Source organism: Nothobranchius furzeri, chromosome 12 (genome assembly GCF_043380555.1).
Source record: "Nothobranchius furzeri strain GRZ-AD chromosome 12, NfurGRZ-RIMD1, whole genome shotgun sequence".
Classification (NCBI taxonomy): Eukaryota; Metazoa; Chordata; class Actinopteri; order Cyprinodontiformes; family Nothobranchiidae; genus Nothobranchius; species Nothobranchius furzeri.
The window spans coordinates 72,860,352-72,879,613 of NC_091752.1; the positions used below are offsets into that span (position 1 = coordinate 72,860,352).

General features: G+C 42.7%; 1 protein-coding gene across 4 annotated transcripts in view; it reads right to left on the reverse strand.

Moving 5' to 3' along the window:
• The window catches only part of wizb (WIZ zinc finger b), a 119,740-nt gene that overhangs the window by 62,530 nt on the left and 37,948 nt on the right, over positions 1-19,262 (reverse strand). For all 4 annotated transcript variants that reach the window (XM_054738612.2, XM_054738611.2, XM_054738610.2 and 1 more), the window contains exon 8: positions 5,650-6,060. In XM_054738612.2, coding sequence (XP_054594587.2) covers positions 5,650-6,060 — 411 coding nt within the window. The remainder of the gene's footprint in view (positions 1-5,649; positions 6,061-19,262) is intronic.

Here is a 19,262-nt window from a genome sequence, read left to right on the forward strand (position 1 = left end):
TGGAATGGTCCATAAGAGGCTATTGTGAGAGCTGCTGTAGCCTAAAGTTACTGTTCCTTCAAGCCTGCCTCAGAGTCCTTCTCCACCAAGCCCCCACAATGCAGCTCTGAAATTGGTCTCAACCTGGAAGTACCAAAAATTGCAGTTCCACCCTCATCCACTAGGGGCTGGTGTCAGAAGCGAGCAAATCCTCATTGACACCCATGTTAAAAATACCAATTTCACAGCAGAAATAAACATGTTTACAGCCTGGTACCAAAACATGTTTTTGGTTTAAATGATCTAGTTTACAGTCATGACAACTCTGAGGGGTGTGAATTTTTTCCTCACTCTTCTGTTTAAGTGTATTAAAAGCCTAAAATTCTGTATAATTAATGAGCATCAGACCCACGTGACCACAGAGCTAGCTCCGGGGAAAGGCCTCAGTAGAGCCTCGGTCTGGCCTGGAAACTGTTCCAGGATTTTGAGTCTCTGTGTGTGTGTGTTCTGTTTTGGATATTTTTTGTGCAATTGTTGGACAAAATGACTTGCTGTGGCATTAATTGCACTAATAGAGCGTCCAAGGAGTCTCCACTTCATTTTTTTCGGTAAGTAAAATTATATTTATGTATCTTAGGTCACTGCCGAGCTGAGCTTAGATTTTAACATGTACTGTTTAACCATGAAATGTAAATGTAATAGGGTAAAACCCAGTGCATTTAACACAATGCTGCACTTTAGAAAATGGGTTGAAATATAACATGTTGGTGGAGCTGGGTTCCCACTATCGGCTTGTGGAGCTCTCGGGAGCCCGATGTTTTCCAGCCGGAATGCCGGCTGTGTCTCCCCGCAGCTCGGCGCATCTCTGTCTGATCGCGGCTTCGGTTTGCTGCGAGGGCTGCCGGCTTGTGGAGCTCTGGGATGGAAACCTTTCCACCCGGTTCTCCCCAGCGGCAGCTCTGTGCATCTCAGATCGCAGCGGCGCTTGTCTGCTGTGCGGCTGCCGGCTTGTGGAGGTCTCCGAGACCTCTGTGTTCCACCCCGTTTTACCCAGCAGTCAGTCCGGCGTATCTCTGACTCAGAAGCTCTGGTGTTGTGCACAGTTAACTCCGGTTGTAGCTAGGTTGCTACCTCCGTTAGCTTAGCTCACACCTCCGCATGGTGGCTACCTCCCATTTTAGTACAAAAACATGTTATTGGAGCCTATGGAAATCCATTGTCCATATATGTATGTCGATGTTCTCCACCCACTTTTCAATTTTGAAAAATGCAACATTAGTAGGCGTTGCCTGGCGGACCGAGAGAGCGGAGCCGTGGCAGTGACGAAGACGGATGGCTAACGAGACAAAGCTAGCCTTTTTCACTCTGAGCAGTCATTAGGCAGATTTAGTGACTGCACTAATCTGCCTGTTCAAGACAAGATCCCCATCCAGTACTACACCCAGGGAAGCTACACTCAGTTTCAAGAATGGGGCGAGCTGACTGAGGTCAACTGCACCCACCCTAGACAAAGTACTTGGACCAAAAACTACAACCTCTGTCTTTTTATCATTTAAAAGAAGGAAGTTCGAAAACATCCATTGGCTATCCTCAACGAGACAATGTAAAATCAAAAGCATGATCGTGGCCCCTCTTAAAAGGCATGTATACCTGTGTATCATCTGCATAGCAGTGAAAATAACACCCATGTTTCTTAAAAATTGAACCAAGAGGTGGCAGGTACTAAGAAAACAGCAATGGGTCCAACACAGAACCCTGGAGAACTCCACAAGAGAATGAGGTATTAGAAGAAGAAGAAGCGGTGCGTCTGGTCTTCAATCAGCCAAAAAGAGCACACGTCACCCCTCTGTTCATTGAGCTCCACTGGCTACCGCTAGCAGCACGCATCAAATTCAAATTGCTAACACTAGCATACAAAGTCCGAGATTGTACGGCTCCCATCTACCTGAATCCTCTTGCAAAGGCTTACGTCTCGGCCCGGCCGCTCCGGTCATCACAGGATCGTCGGCTAGCAGTGCCTACACCACGCTCAGGACAATCCAGACTCGTCTCATTCATCGTTCCACAAATGACCTTCCAAGCACTACCAGAACTGTGGCTTCCTTTTCAATTTTCAAGAAACTCCTGAAGACCCTGCTCTTCAGAGAGCATCTTCTAAACTAGCACCCTCCCTGCACCCGTCCCCCCTCTCTACTGTCCACTCCTTGTTCCCTCCTCTCCATGACTGATGTCAATGTTGTTGTTGTTATTGTTGTTGTTAGCCTCAAGGGCAACATGCCGATTATCACTTGTAAGTCACTTTGGACAAAAGTGTCTGCTAAATACATAAACATAAACACATAAACATAAGTAAAATTCTCCAATGAGACACTGAAAGTTCTGTCAGCCAGGTACGACACAAATCAAACCAGCGCAACCTCATGAACACCCACAATATGTTCCAACCTAGAAATTAGGAGAGCATGATCAACAGTATAGAATGCAGCCGATAGATCCAACAATACCAAAATAACAAAGTCTTTAGAATCGTTGCCAATAAAATGTTATTTAAAAAACCCCAGAGCATTGCCTATTCTGTACTGTGGACTGGCTTAAAACCAGATTGGAATTTTCCCAAAATGTAATTTCCCATCAAATACTCAGTCAGCTGTAAGTAAATTACCTTCTCCAATACTTTAGAAATAAAAGGAAGTCTGGAGATAGGCCTATAACTGGACAAGGCAGATGAGTCGAGTCCAGGCTTCTTCAGTAAAGGCTGAACAACCGCATGCTTCCAGTTCTCTGGTACTACTCTAGAGACAATGGTCTGATTAATAATGGCAAGAACCCAAGGATGAACTGATAACAGATAAAAACTTATTTTAAAAGCCTAAGGGGAATCAAATCCAAGGGAGAACCAGCAGGTTTTAAATAGTTAAAATCCCAAAGGCAGTCCAACGTAAGTGGCTCAAACTGACTAAAAGTAGCTGAACAGGGACCAGAAAGAGCCTGACAGGGGACTGACAGAATCTGAGCTCTGATATAGACTATTTTGTCCACAAAAAAACTCAAAAATGCTTCACAAGACATCACAGAGGGCTCAATGGTGAATACTGAGGATGTTATCAATTACATTAAAAAGCATCTGTGGCCTGTGACTAGCTGAGAATATCACTTTTGAGAAATACACTAGCATCTCTCACAGCCTCCTGATAGTCCCAAAGACAGTCTCTTAACACATGAAAAGAGCTCAGTAACCTATCCTTCTTCCACATCCTTTCTACCAGTCAACATTTCTGCCTTAATAAGAGTGTATACTCATTCAGCCATGGCTCCAATCTGGTCCTGGGCAGCCTAGGCTTCAGTGGAGCTACAGAATCCAAGACACTGCTGCAGGTAGCATGAAGCCAGGAGCTTAGTGCATTCACATCCAATAAGGCAGAACTAGGAGGTGCAGGAACATCATCAAAGGCAGTAGAAAAATGAGCAGCAGTTGAAGGATTAATAACCAACTTGCCGAGGGTGCACAGAGGCTGCCACAGTCACATCAGACATGTGTAACGGAATGAAATGACTGTTTTCCACCAAAAGTCATTTCCCCCCTCTCCTCTGACACAGAACTAGTCTGCATGAGATATGACCTCAAGTTCTCATGCATTTGCTTCTAAACTGCTTCCTTCCAGCTCAAGAGAAGAATGAAGAAAGGACTCTCTCCTTTTAATGAATTAAAGAACTCTATTTTTAATAAAGCTAATCAAACAAAGTGTTAGTCAATAATAAGATGTGACCAATCTGTGAAATTAAAATATTAATGACTTTATTACAATCCTATAGAATATAATAGGTAATACGACTTTAAATGTTTCCACTAGGACTGATCTCACGTAGCGTTAAGACATGACACATTGCTTTTACTGATCCAATCAGAATCTTCCAGATCTGACGGAGGCGTGGTTTTGGTGGTGTTTGGTAAATCTGTCATCTTTTCATTCGACCATAAACCAAAACATCCGAAGTATAAAACTATGCCCACGCCATCTTAAACGCCAGTTCAAAGTGTCGGAGTGGCCAATCCGTAACTTTCCTCTTCAGCCGAAACAACCAACGACAAGCTGGATAAAATCTGTTGCTGTTCCACCTGCTGCAAAGGTTCCTTTCAGAATAAAAGCTGAACCATCACGACCCAGTTTTGGGTCTCGCTAGATGCCAACAAAACTGTCGTGACCCAGAAGTATCTCAAAGACTGGCCTGGTCAGCAAAGAGTGCTTTTCCTACCGGCTTCAGTTCCAGAGAGGGTCAACCTGGACCTCGACATTCCTGATCTAACAAGGACTTCCAAAAGGGTATGTAGGCCGACGGAATGGCGTTGAATGTGTTTATGAATCTCCTAACCAAAGCTTAGCGCGAAGAAATCACCTTCACTTCCCACCAGAACTAATGGTTTCTTCGGATTTCCTTGTTCTGAGCAACATTCCACACTACACCATTCTCCGTCTCATTCACCTTAGTTACATCATGCATTTGTCTAGTCTTAATTTGTTTAGTAATACATCTTTAAACTTTTAAAACTTGACTCACTTCTTTTGTCTCTGAATTAATACGAAGTGGTTACATAATCCCTGCAATAAGAAGTTCCAATCTTCTAGTTAAAAGTACCCACAGATCCATAAGGTTGATTTCATATTTACTATGGAATCTTATGTCTGACGGCTTATTAAATAACATGTAAATTAACTCATTACACATATCAGACAGAAACAAAGTAAACAACACAGGTTTGTGGTCTGAAAAAACAGCATCACAAATCACCAAGTCAGATACCAACACACCACATCCAGGTCAAGAGTATGTCTATGTTCCAGGGTCGGGGCACAAACATGGTGCACCAAATTAAAAGAGTCTACAATTCTCAAGAAATCATTCACCATTGGTTTGGTGGATGGTAAACCACCATGTTCAACACGGGGTCATTATGACCAAGTTCAAATAGATGAAATTAAAAACTGCTGAGCGATAGGGACGGATGAAGTCGCTTACTTTTAAAAGAGTCTTTAAATCCTTGTATCTGGTTCGGGCTGGGCCCGGCCGGGCCCCATGGGCGAAAGCCCGGCCACCAGGCGCTCGCTCACGGGCCCAACCCCTGGCCTGGGACCCCGGTAACCCTCCGGGCCGGGGTACACCAACTCTTTGCTAGTACATCCATGAAAGATCCTCTGAACCGTTCTTTGTTTCACTCTTCACCTAAGACCAATTTGTCATGGGAGACCCTACCAGGGGCACAAAGTGCCCCAGACAACATAGCTTCTAGGATCATTAGGGCACTCAAACTCCTCTTTCATTAGTTTTCTGATATTTATGATCATTTTATAATTTTGGGATTGTTTTCTGATTTTTATTTATTTCTGTTGTAAGATCTTTTTGATTGTATGACTATGATTAGTTTTGTTTTTGATCTATTTGAAGCACTTTGTGATTCTCTTTCAGTGATAAGTGCTATATAAATGAAATTTACTAACTTATGGTTTAAAATTTCCTATACTATAGCCAATTTCAGCAAAAGTTTCAAGCACTTCTTTAAGGATTTCAAGCACCTGTAAGATCCCCAATTATCACCTTGATCTGGGGCAGTGCTAACTCATCACTAAGAAAGAAAGGAAGATCACTTTTAGAAAACTAACAATAAAAACTCACCTTTACCATCTTCACCATCTTCAGACTTTTTAAAGAGCTGATGACTTGCTGCAGGCAGGACCCCAGAATCGGAAACATTAACACTCCGTTTGCTTGTCTCCCCTTCAAGTTTAACCTGGATTATTCCTCTGTCTTTAGAGTCCTTCTCATCATCATCACCACTGAGATCTCCCTCCTCATCTACAGAACTGCAGTGACTCCGAGGGGGGCCCATGGGGATCACTAGGTCTGGCCTTCTGGAGAACAGCTCCCTCATAATGTGAATGGGTGAAATGGTGACGTCCCAGTTAGTGATACCAAAATCACGAAGGTGAGCCCGGGCATGGCTGGACAGGCCAGCACGGGTGTCAAAGCCAGCCCTGCAGAACTCGCAGTACATCACGCTGAATGTGTCCGGGTCAAAGTTGGCCACTAAGAAGACAAAAGGCAAATTACAATTTTAGACTGGGGTCGTTTATACTTTTAAGAACAGATTTTTTTTCAATTACCAGTTAGTATATTAAAAAAATCACCCTCTTTGAAAGACTTCAACCGTTTTGTTTCACAGCCTTAAATGGAAATACAAACAAAAAATCTTTCACCAGCTTTACTTATTCAATGCCATTTATAACATTTGTTAAGAAAAGCATTACATTTACAGTTCAATAATAGTAATAATAATGAAAATAACTACTGAGATTAATAAGGGACCACCCCACAATAAGCAATACTATTAATCTCAGTCGGGAAAAGTAACCACCATGTCCTTGGCACACCATGGTCTCCTGGCTTCCACCTGTTATCAAGTGTAATTAATGTGATTAGTGGAACATAAAAAAACTGCTGTTTCTGGAGCATTATCTTGCATGGTAGAGCAACTGACAACAGAAAACTGACTATCGGGAGCAGGTAAGGCTAGGCAATAGGGAAAAAAACTCCGATCCAATAAAAATTTTCATTTAAATCAATATTCAAATTCAAATGCAATTTATTTATAAAGCACAAATAAAATGCTATGTCTACCAAAGAGCTATACAATCAAATATAAATAAAAGCAGCAATACAGTAGCAACAAGGCTATTCAAATGACAAAAAAAAAAAAAAAAATCAACCATTTCATTCGAAATCAAGGGTGAAGAAGTGAGTCTTCAGACCCAATGAGCGAAGCAGCCCGTTTTACATTTAGAGGTAACTCATTCTACAACCTGGGATTAATGACTCAAAAAGCTCTGTCTCTGTCTGAGGAACAACAAGCAGAACACTTCAAAAGCTGACCATGTCATCAAACATTACTTAAGTGTTTGGATTAATAAAAGAGGTTTATTTTAAACAAATCCTCAAGCAGTTTTGGAGAACAGAACTCAGTAAAACAGACATCAAAACACTGCCTGGCTCCAAAGAAAATCTCCACCTGGATTTAACTAAGCAAATAGTTACGAGACTCCTATTGGATAATTACTGCATGGGCAAAAAGTTATTTAACCCCAACTGGTGCAATGAGTCGCTTGTCATTTCTTAAACAACCATGCGCAAAGACACATCCATTGGTCATGGAAAAGACATAAAGCTGTTTGAGAAGGGTCAAATAACTGACATGCACCTAGTACAGGCAATTGCTGAAACTACTAAAATTGGGTTAAGAATAGATTGGGGATTGTAGCATCAGCAAGTCAACAACATGCTATGATTTTGTTCTGCTCAGCAACTGAACAAGGTTCATTAACTGTGCTAATTTAAATCACCTGGTTTAGTTGCTGAACTGAAGAAAAACATGGCATGGGAATGACTTGTTAATGCCACAATTCCCCATCTCTGTTAAAAACTGTCCAACGCATTATTAAAAATGCCCAGTTTTAAAAATTATTTTCCATCATGCGGCCCCTCCCCCACCCTCAAACACTGGAGGGTGATGTTGTGCTTTTAGAAAGTAGAACCTAATGGCAGCAAAGACAATGATAAAAAGCATCAGCCCAGGAATGGAGCTTTGAGGTACACCAGTAAGCAAGATGCACTATGACAATATGCAGCAGCAGATATTTGAGAACATCTCTGCCTCTGTGTGGAAAGGCTTCAGGAAAATCATCAGCTACAAACTCCAAACCCGTGCTTCTACCTTTTTACATGATTATGCAATGGCGTTATAAAGGGGGTAAGGGGGGAGTCTGCATTGCGGCTGACTTCCGTTTATCTTATCACCTTTTTAGCTTAGCTTTTAACTGATTACTATTTATCTAGTTTGTTTAACTGAATCGTCTGTCATATTTGTTTGTGTATATATATATATATATATATATATATAGCTCGGCCGGCTAGGGGGTGGGAGGCTACGGGCGGGCCTGTGGGCTTGCCTCCGATATCTCCCGGGACTCTGCCGGCTGCTGGTTGTGGCCCCCCGGGGCGATCCTCTGCGCCTCTTGAGGGGAGCGGGGGCTTTTCTGGTCACAGTCTCCCTGGAGTTCCTGTGCTCCGGGGCAACTCCTGGATCTCTGGGACTTGGAGCTCCCTCAGTCTCCTGCACATCTTTAGGGGGCAGATCTGTTGCCCCTCAGACTCTCTATTGGACGCTCCTATAGAGAAACCTTACATAAACAAGCGCATGTACACACACAGGTGCTCACATGATGCTCTCATAAGTATGGGCTTGGGCACGTTCAACACAGGTCTTAAGGCTATGGTGGGCATTTAATGCGCTGTGATTTATTATCGTGTGAGTTAAGGCTGTAGCGACGCCTCGATGACGTCGACGACTCGATTCTAAAAATGTGTCGACGTCAGATCCGGTAGTCGACGCACCGCGCCCACTTGTTGCATCCACAGGAGTTTGTAAATAGAAGAGGAATCTGCATGTTTTTCCTCTAGTTCGCCCTCTTCTCCACCTTCACTAACATCTACGCCAAATACCGAAGACCCGGAACAATGTCCGTCCACTACTAGATTCCTTTCCTGTTTTGCCCGCCTTGGTCTCCCGGCAACGGACAACAACTTCCGGGGTCAGATGCGCTGCTCCGTCTCTACCGCAGATGTAGAACATCACCGGGAGCATTTCTCCCTTCATAAGGGAGCTTCTTTCAGACATTAGGAGAGCTGTTTTGGTGGTAGCAGTCTCTCCTCCGTGCTGGTCTGTTTGATGCTGGGTGTTTTTGGTTTATTTAAACTTGGTAACTTGAACGTAACGTTGGTAAAGCTACTGTTAGCATTTTCGCTAACAGCTTCTTGCATTTGGATAAGCTGTTACGTTTTGGTTTAGAGTTCATCTTTTTTTGTGGTGCAGATCTCCCTTTTATTACATTTAGAGTGTTGTGGGTTTTTGGTTTCGTTTAAGATATCACCTTGAGTTTGGTTTAACCACCCAGTTTAGAGTTGGACCTTTGGAGATTCTTATTTTGGTCCAGAACCCTGTAATCTTTGCCCAGTGGGACATCCCTAGTTATTTGTACTTTTGTTTTAATTCCCCACAGGCAGAATTAGTTTTATTATTCCCAACCTGTGGATGGAAAGGTTTATGTTTTTTTGTAGTTGTAAATAAACCTGATCATCATTTTAACTTTTAAATCCCGTTATTGTCCCTTCCTTTTTGCACACGAGCCAAACTCCCCAGGAAGAGTCGTAACACCACTCGCCTCACACACATAAGTGACCAAAACAAAGCAGCATGGAGACACTCCGTCTCCAACCACCTCTCAGGCAGCAGCCTCCACTCCCAAGTTCTACACGTCACCAGAACATAACCAACCAACACAATAAAAGCAGTGTTATACAAAATGGAAGGCCCGTAGTGTTTATTCTCTTACAGTAACAATTTATCAATTTTTTTGAGGAATTTATTAGAGATTTTTTGGTTTTTATTAACTGTGCAATAGAAAAATAATCATTAGATTAATTGTCTAAACAGTCATTAGAATAGTCGACTATTCGATAAAATAATCGTCAGAATAATCGTTTACCCCCAGCCCTAGTGTGAGTCTTCAGTTCAACAATGTTGATTACATATTTCTTCATCAAGTTGACACAGTGATAGTTTGATCTTGTTGTTGTGTCCCTTTTTTTTTTGTTGTTTTTTTATTTTGCTTTTTTTCTTGTCTCTTTCTGCAGGTCTAGAAGCAGATTCTTGTTCATTATTGTTTATTTTTGTGGACCCCCCCCCCCCCCCCCCCCCCCACACACACACACATCTTTTGTCTCTTCCTTTCTCTTTCACCTCTGTCTCCGTGTCTGGTCGGAATTAAAAAGCATTCAAAGACAATAACAAAGTTTTAAGTATCAGGTGTGACATTAAAAGCAGACGCTTTAATGCTCCACCTGAGAGTAAATCTGTAAGGCTTGTTACCAGCATTCAGACATCAATTCTGTTTGCTTCACAGCCAGACAGGACACACAAAAAAAAAGTGCAATACGCATTCACAAGTCCTGTGTTGCGGCAATATTATGGGCCATTCCCATCTGTACCGGGTCAGCCCGGGCCGGGTAGCGTAGGTTGTTTAAATATCTGGGTGGCCTGGTATTTTTCCGGGCCAACCAAGGCTCATTCTCAGCCCTCTTCTCAAGGGGGTCTGCTTCAGGCCGTCGAGGGCCAACACACCCACTGCTGACAGCAAATTCACACCTTCCTTTAGAGCAAGCCTCTGATTGGTGGGTAGAATCAGCCCACATGGGCTTAAGACAAGGATGTGTGGAATCAACCGGGCCAGGCTGGGGCCGACTGGGGCTACCCGGCCTGGACCGACCCGGTACGGATGGGAATGGCCCATTACTAACAAGTGTGGCAGCACGAATGCCGCAAAATTCCCATGTTCATTCATAATGTTCATTGTGGCAGTAGTTGTATGTTGATTTGCCGTTATGGTGTGTCTTTTGAAAAGGGCTTTGCTGTGGAATTCCCCAACAAGGCCGCCTTAATACATGGGCCAAGCGGGGTCATGGCCAGGGAACTATAAGATTTAGGGGCCTATCATTTCAGGTTAAACAAAAAAAAAAAACTAGTTTTATTATTTGCCAGGTTTTCAGTCAATCATGTTAGATGCTGGTTTAAGGCTGCTGATTGATCCAAATTACAAGTGACCTACTCTCCCACGTGACCTCTGGACCATGAGCTTACCGATCAACAATTCAAATGATTTCAGGGCATGTTTCTCTGGATGTGAGGAAACTTGAAACAAATAAGTCAGTGGAGAAGAAGGTGCCCTGGATAAATGTTTTGTCAGGTAAAAAAAATGATAAAGTGAATAAAATGTTGGCATTTTCCCGACATTTATTTTAAGTGTGTTGATCCAATCGGTTTAAATGTTAAACGTCATCACCAATGAAACAAGTTCTAGTTTCGCTAACGTTTAGTGGAGAAAAGTCTTTTAAGTTCAGTGCAGATGTTCGGAGCACAAAATAAAGAATAAAAGAAAGATGTGTCACAACTCCACATTTCAAGTTAGCGGAGGGATAACAGCCAGACTCAGACCAGGCGGCTCCAAAATAGCTGTTTAAAAAAAATATATACCAGAAAATCTCTTTTCGACAACAACAGAGCAAACTGGATTTCCCCTCTACCATAAACAACTTTGCTGCTGGGATTTAAATCTATAGGGTTATATATTGGTGAGTTCAGTCTAATATTAATCTGCTGTGTGTGTGTGTGTGTGTGTGTGTGTGTGTGTGTGTGTGTGTGTGTGTGTGTGTGTGTGTGTGTGTATACGCAAGGGCGCACTCAACTTTACAAATACACTTATGGACCTACACAGAATCTTAAGTGTTTGGCAGATTAAAAATTGAGCTATTTTACTTTATTCCTGCTCTGAAACCAGCAGCTAGAGATCAGCTTTTTTTCTTTGCCTGCTGACGTTCTGTGCTGTTTGTGTGCAAAAGATTATTTAAAATTTGCAACAAAATAAGCTCAGCACATGTATGTGTGTGTCTGCATGTTTCTAGTTGCTAAAACCTGACGAGAAATACTTTATTTAATCATTTATTTAATTATTTTCCCCCTGAGGCATTGCCACCTTACTGTGGTCTGGGGGGTTACATAGGAGCTGCAGCAGCAGAAGTTCAGCCTTCAGGTGAGACAGCACAGCAGGACAGGTCTTAGGGTCATAGAATATTAACACACTTTATTAATTAAGTTCTTTTCTAAACACTCAACGATGCTGTAAAAATCCAGAGAAAATGAGCAGGTTATGCAACAATGAAAAGTAGACTTTAAAACTGTTATTTAAATGAGTTTTGAGAAGAGTTGTGAAGGTGGGGAGGTCAGAGCAGTTGTGGTGGGGCTGTAGGAGTGAGTTCCAGAGGGCGGGGGCAGCAATGGAGAAAGCTGTGTCTCCCCAGGTTCAGAGCTTGGTCATTGGTGGAGGAGTTAGAGGAGGGAGTGTGATGGGACACGGTGGTGGAGCAGGTCAGATAGGTAGGAGGGGGTCAGGTTATGGATGTTATTGTGATGCTCTGAGTGGGAGGAAGCCAATGGAGTTATTGAATGGAAAAGAGAGATGTGGTCATTGGAACAGGTGTCGGTTAGGAGATTCTGGATGTGTTGAAGTTTGGTGAGGGATTTGGACAGGATACCATACAAGAAACTATTAGTGGATTTGTGATGTAATGAATGCACAAATAAGGGTTTCAGGGACAGAAAAATAAAGGGAAGGACACAAAAATCCAATCCAATCACCTGACAAAAACAGTTATCCAGAGCACCTCATCCACCAATGCACACCTATGGCGCTTACACATTAGCATCGGCACGGCCCCGAAAGGTATCGAACGGCACCGGAATTTGGTTCCACACACAGGTCAGATTTGCGTTTTCGGTGCCGAGGCGACTTTTTTTCTCAGACCTTCTCCCCAGCGATCAGCCTGGTACCGAGGCAACACTACGGACTGACTGGCTGGCTGAAATTACGCCTACCGCCTCCGATCTGCGAGAAGAATGAGCCAGCGGGGCGGTTACCAAATGCGCAATTCATTTTCATGCTGGATGCTGTTGAGCACACTTCTGTCTGTAGCACGGAGCTGCCGATCGGGGGCTGCCGTTCAGTGGGAACGGGAGAAGAGATTAGCTGTGTGTGTGTGTGTGTGTACACGTGCACTTGTTCTCCGTATCAGAGCTCTTGCCTGGCGAGCAGACAGCTGCTCAGGGGAGAAATCAGTGTGTGTGTGTGTGTGTGGGTGGGTGGGTGGCACAAGATCATGAGGACACACACAGCAAATTAATAAAAATGTGGTTCAGAATCTCCAAAAGCAACACAGCACATGTCCGCCTTTTGTTTACCTTGTGGAGCGGACTTTCCTGCGCGTATTAAGCGCCGCCCTCGGATTTATATGTGAACACTACGCTGCCCGTACCAGCCCAAACTCACACCATCCAGCCAACCAAACCCCGACCGTGCCGACGCTAATGTGTGTGTAACCCTGGTTAACATAGCTCCCAATAAATAAAAGCCTGTTAATAGAAACAGTCAAAATAAATATATTACAGGTTACAAATAGTCAATAAATAGATCATAATGGTTAAAACGACTCATTAAAAACATCAGTAGTTTTATATTTCATGATGTAGTATTTTAATTGTGTTTAAAAACATGTTAAAAGGTTAAGAACTTGCAAATTCATGGGTTTTTATGTTAATTCAGGAAAAAAAAGCAAAAATATCTGTTCAGACTCTTAATTTGAAGGGCACGTTGCAGCGTGACTCATGAGCCGCTACAGCCAACCGGGTAGTTCCTTCACTTTGGCGCTGCGGAGGAAGAGATGCAGACACTCCCTGCAGAGCTGCTGCGTAAATAAAACAAAAAATATATTAAATACCAACCTAGAAGTCCACATAAAGCCATTTTGAGACTCTGGAGAAGGCATTTCTGTTTCCTGACCTGCTGTGCCTTGGTGATGTTGTGAACATAACTTGGTGAGTTCAGTAACTGTATTTTATTTGATAAAAGAAATGTTTTGTTGTATTATATTGCTAATTTCATGTAAATGGAAAGCCAAGGTAGCAGATTTATGTTGTTTAATGTTAAAATGGTTGATTTCAGCATTGAATTTGTACTTACTCGACACACAGGCGGTAGTTCATAGGCCGTTGATGTGTTTTCAGGGCGCCATGTTGGCGCCACCTCGTTGAGGACTAAATGAGCTCAAAAACAGACTTTTACTGTAACCTAAGGGCTATCTGTGTGTGTGTCATTTTTAAATGTTTATGCACATTATTCTATCGTTATGATAGGCCATTAAGGTTTGGACCGGGAAATGCTGAGCTAGAACCGGAGTTGGATTTCCTAAGCGGGAAACAAGATGGCAAGCCACCCCCGGACCCCTTGAACTGTGCCTTGCAGAAGGGGAAAACCTCCCCCTGCTGGACGTTGCGTTCTTTCACTAGAATCCGGTAGGATTTATCCATACACCTCTGCAGAAGAACGCTGGACTCACGAAGCACGGGATAACCATTCAGAATAATTCTGGGATTTATGGTTAAAGGAGAAATACAACTTTTTTTTTGTTTAAAGGGTTTGTTCAGCCTTTTGCTGAATTGTTTTAAGTTTTTACATTTTATGCAGTTTTTTATTTTGGTCAACCACACATTTTAATGCTGTAATGGTATTAATGAAAATGTAAATACTTTTGTTGGGTGAAACCAATTAGGAAATGATTGAAATTTAAAGGTGAACTAAACCAAAATTAAATTAAATCTTGGAATTAAATAACTAAACTAGATTTAAAATAACACAGTGTTAACTTAAAGAGCAAGTCACCCCCAAATCAACTTTTTTTTCTGATAAACTATATAAATGCGTGTCTAATCGTGCTGCAGACACGTGTAGTCAATAGTTTAGCACTTTGGTGCATTTTAGTTAAAATTTAAATGTTCTGCCTGAAACTGTCAGTGTTGCGCCGTTGTCAGGTAAAAACTCTTCACTGCATTTGAATTTAAATCTGCCACCGCTATTGGCTAAGAGGTATGCTATGATGTAAACTGGTACATTATGATGTCACAATGTCATGAGTGTGTGTATTTGTTAGTGGCTCCACCCTCTCGGTCTGCTAGGCAACAGCATTTGTTGCATTTTTCAAACATGAAGTGGGAGTGAAGTACGCTTCTTGTAAGGGGTGACTGGCTCTTTAAATAGATTAAAGAACAAACTTGAACTTAGAACTTGAAATTAATAAAAACAATAACCTAGGTTGAAAACAGCATCCTTTTAAAGCCAAATAAAAGGTTTTGAGACAAATGGGATAAACGGGAACTAATGGACAAAAAGGGGGAAATTAAAATATCTTATTTCCTTGGTGTTAAATGTTTTATGTGCATTGTGAATTGTATGTCAACTGTCTATTTTCTGTTTTTCTAAAAATAATAAGTTGGTGATTTAAACTTATTTTCTGGTCTGTGGGGTTTTTGACAAGTCACCTTCGTTACTGCTCTAGTAGTCGAACCTAACTGGTCCTAGTATACTGTAACGACTCCAGAAGTGTTACAGAAGCGCCAATATTTCCCCCCGCTGGGGGCCTACTAAACCTTTCTGCCCCGGGACCTATCAGCTGGTTAAGGCGGCCCTGTTCAGAAACAGTACCCACCTCTTCCTCACCCCACACCCATGAGGACACCACATCTAACACCTCCACCACAACCTTGTACTAGAGCACATGTAAGACCCATGGTCTTGTGACGTACTGGAACACATGAGAGACCCATTGTAACGTTGAGAAAGGCTAACACATTTATTTGTCCACAGCAATGTCAGAGGTCAACAGACATTGTGCCACATCTTAACCGTCTGGTCTCCAAAGCAGAAAATACACTGATTCTAACCTTGTCTCTTCAGAAGATAGTCAAAACAATTCGATCGCCTGACTTCACTTCTGCCACTATTGACATCCTGCTGCAACTCCAAGCTCTCATGCAGAAGACCAGACTTTTCCCTTTTTAATCAAATTAATCTTATTTTGTCTCATTAAATGATTCTTCACAAGTTGGTTATAATTACAACTTTCTACAATGAATGTTCTATCTAAAGGATTTAATAATTAATTATCAACACAAATGTTTCTTGTTTCATGACAGTTCAGATCTTAAAGACACTAAATGAGTCTACTTGGTGACTTAATGATCAGTTAAAATAATAATAATAATCATCATCATCATCAAACTTATATGGTGCTTGTTTAGGACACTCAACAACACTTTCATGCACTCTCACATTCACACACTGCCAGTGATGGTAAGCTACTTTGTAGCTACAGCCACCCTGGGGCGGTCTGACAGAGATGAGGCTGCCATTTGGCGCTGTCGGCCCCACTGACCACCACCAACACAGGCAAGTTGGGTGAAGTGTCTTGCCCAAGGACATGACAGCAGAATACCCCTGGCAAGAGCTGGAATTGAACCCATGACCCTCCAATCATGAAGCAACCCGCTCTACCACCTGAGCTACTGCTGCCCCAATTAACTATCAGTTACATTCACATAATAATATCAGTGTATTAACTAATGAATGTTTAATAAATTTACCTCACATTAAGTGGAACCAGCCTCTTCTGAGTGCCTGAGGAATGTGTGACGTCTGAGGGTCTTGGTAAATGCCTTTACAAATTTTTCTGATCTGGTTAGTCAAAGTTTCTAAATAACCATTTAATTAAAAGTGAACTCACATCCTGTTTTAGCCAGCTCTGCCAGAGCTCTGAGTAAGCCCACAGCTCATGCTAAATAACCATCCTATGGGGAATCAAACCAGATTTTTCAGTGGAATAATTTTAGCAGCATATGAACCATCATTTTTGAACCAACAATTATTATTTGTTCAATCCACCACCCACTCATCAGACATGAAACCGTCCACCAGAAACCACCTAGAAAGTATCTTTTGACCAGTCGTGTGTATGCTGAGGGTGCCTACAATCTTCAGATACATCAGAAGTCCACTCACTTGCTCTGAGAGACAGCTTCACCTGCAGACCAAATCTCCAAGAGCTTCCATGATCCTGAGTGTGCAGACTAAACAATGGCGTCAGAGTGGCTAACACTAATTAGATAACTTGTTAAATTACATCCAACAAACAGCCAAATAAATTTTATAAACCCAGACATCACACCTTTCGGAGTCACTTAATAAAACTCTTAAACATACCAGGGATCTCATTTATAAAGCTTGGTTACACACAAAACGGGGTCGGAAAACTGCATAAGCAACTTTCCACGCAGACTTTGGGATTAAAAAAAAAACTTAGCGGAATAATGTGCGCAACTTTAAGTTGACTAAGGACCTGGTTTACGCACATTTTGGACATGAAGAGCACCTGCAGTGCTGCTGCTGAGAAGATACAATTATGAATTTCTGCAGCATTATCACTTGTACCGCTTCATGTGCACACAGAACAAGCCCCCCTACACGCATGCACATGCGCTTACACACACACACAGCCTGAAGAGCAGAATACGGAATGCTGAATATCAGCAGGGGGGCAGATTGAGACAGAACATAATGCGTCTGTGACAGTGTGAGCGTACAGTCACTGTGACCCAATTGATCATGCGCACTGACTGCTTGGCTAAGGGAGATGCCCCTTTGGCTGACTGGTTAGCGTGTGTGACTTTCGCCCGGGAATCTGGGGATTGAATTCTAATTGGACCGTTTTTTTTTATATCCGCCACAGATCTCTCTGAAGAACTCAACATTGACGGCTTCAGCAACGCTGTGCCACTCCGTGGATTTTCTCTTATTTTTTTTGCAAAAGCACTTACTTTCATTTCTCCACCTCACCCACAAGTACCTCAATTTCTGCTTCGATGACATTGCGCTTCCTTGATCTGCGGTCACCAGCGTTAATGGTGGAGCGCTGCAACGAGTTGGCCGAAGTATATGCATGAGATCCACAAGTCACTATGCATTGGCCATTTATGGCAGAAAGTGAGCGTGTTGAGGGCGGGATGTGACTCAGAAACACCTGAGAACCTTTCTAGTTAGTCTCTGATTTATAAAGCAGAGACTGAGTGCAGCTGTGCGTACTCCATGTTTTATAGGTCACAAACCTACTTGACGTAAGTACATTTTTTTTTCTGAGCTTAAGTACGGTTTTAGTAAGGATTCTACACAATGTTTAATAAATGAGACCCCAGGTCATGTTTCATCAGAGTTCATTCATTGTCTCATTTGATATCACTGTAAATCACCATTCATAATCATTTGCCGTTCATCGTTAATATAGTAATAAATAGATTTTAAAACTATGTCTGTCTCCGTGTCAAATTATTATAAAGTGTTGGTTCCCTGGTGTACCAAATGTTATTAGTTTAATCAGCAATTGAATATTAAAAGCTCAATAATATTCATAATCCATATTTTTATGGAATATTAAATTTTATTGAATACCTTTATATTCTATTGACAATTTATTAAAAGTAAACTCCTACAAATCATTACACCATGATCTTGTGATGTACTGAAACAAATTAGGTACGACTTACCATGTGTGGGTGTAATGAAAGTTTTGTACAAGACAATAAAAAGGTGTTAAGGAGGAGAGCACATCGAAGGTTCAGAAGACTCTTCATGGAAGTGAGATCAAAGAGCCAGAGTACCTGGACCGGAGGGTTACCGGGGTCCCACTCTGGAGCCAGACCCAAACTGGATATTGGGACATGGAACATTGCCTTTCTGGCAAGGAAGGAGCTGGAGCTTGTGGAGGAGGTTGAGCGGTACTGGCTAGGTATAGTCTGGCTCACTTCGACACATAGCATTGGCTCTGGAACCCAAGTTCTTTAGAGGAGTTGGACTCTCTTTTCTGCTGGAGTTGATCAGGGTGAGAGGCAGAGGGGTGGGGTGGGCTTTCTGTTAGCCCCAAAACTCTCTGCCTGTATGATGGGGTTTTCTCCGGGGGACGAAAGGGTAGCTTCCCTGTACCTTCGTGTTAGGAAATGAGATCTGACTGTTGTTTGTGCTTACGCACCAAATAGCAGTTCAGAGTACCCACCTTTTTTGGAGTTGCTGGTACGAGTGCTAGATGGTGCTCCAACTGGGGATGCCATAGTCCTGCTGGGGGACTTCAATGCTGAAATTGGCAATGACAGCTTGACCTGGAGTGGCGTGATTGGGAGGTATGACCTACCCAATCTGAACTCGAGTGGTGTTATTGGACTTCTGCACAAGTCACAGTTTTGCCATAACAAACACCATGTTCAAACATAAGGATGCCCATTGGTATACCTGGTACCAGGGCAGCCTAGGTTATAGGTCACTTTGTAATTGGACACTCGAGAAAAGAGACGAGTGGAGCTATCAACTGATCATGACCTGGAGATGAGCTGGATCAGAGGGTAGGGAAAGATGCTGCACAGACCTGGTGGATCCAAACGTATTGTGAGGGTCTGCTGGGAACACCTGGCAGATGAACCTGTCCAGATGATCTTCAACTCCCACCTCCGGCAGAGCTTTGACCACGTCCTGAGAGCAGTGGGGCAATTTAAGTCTGAATGGGCCTTGTTCTGCACTGCAATTGTTGAGGCGGCTGTTGCTAGCTGTGGTCGCAAGGTGGCCTATTCCAGTCACAGCAGTAACCCCTGTACCCGCTGGTGGACACCAGTGGTTAGGGGAGCTGTCAAGCTGAAGAAGGAGGCCTAAAAGGTGTGGCTTGTCTGTGGGTCTCCGGAGGCAGCAGTCAGGTAC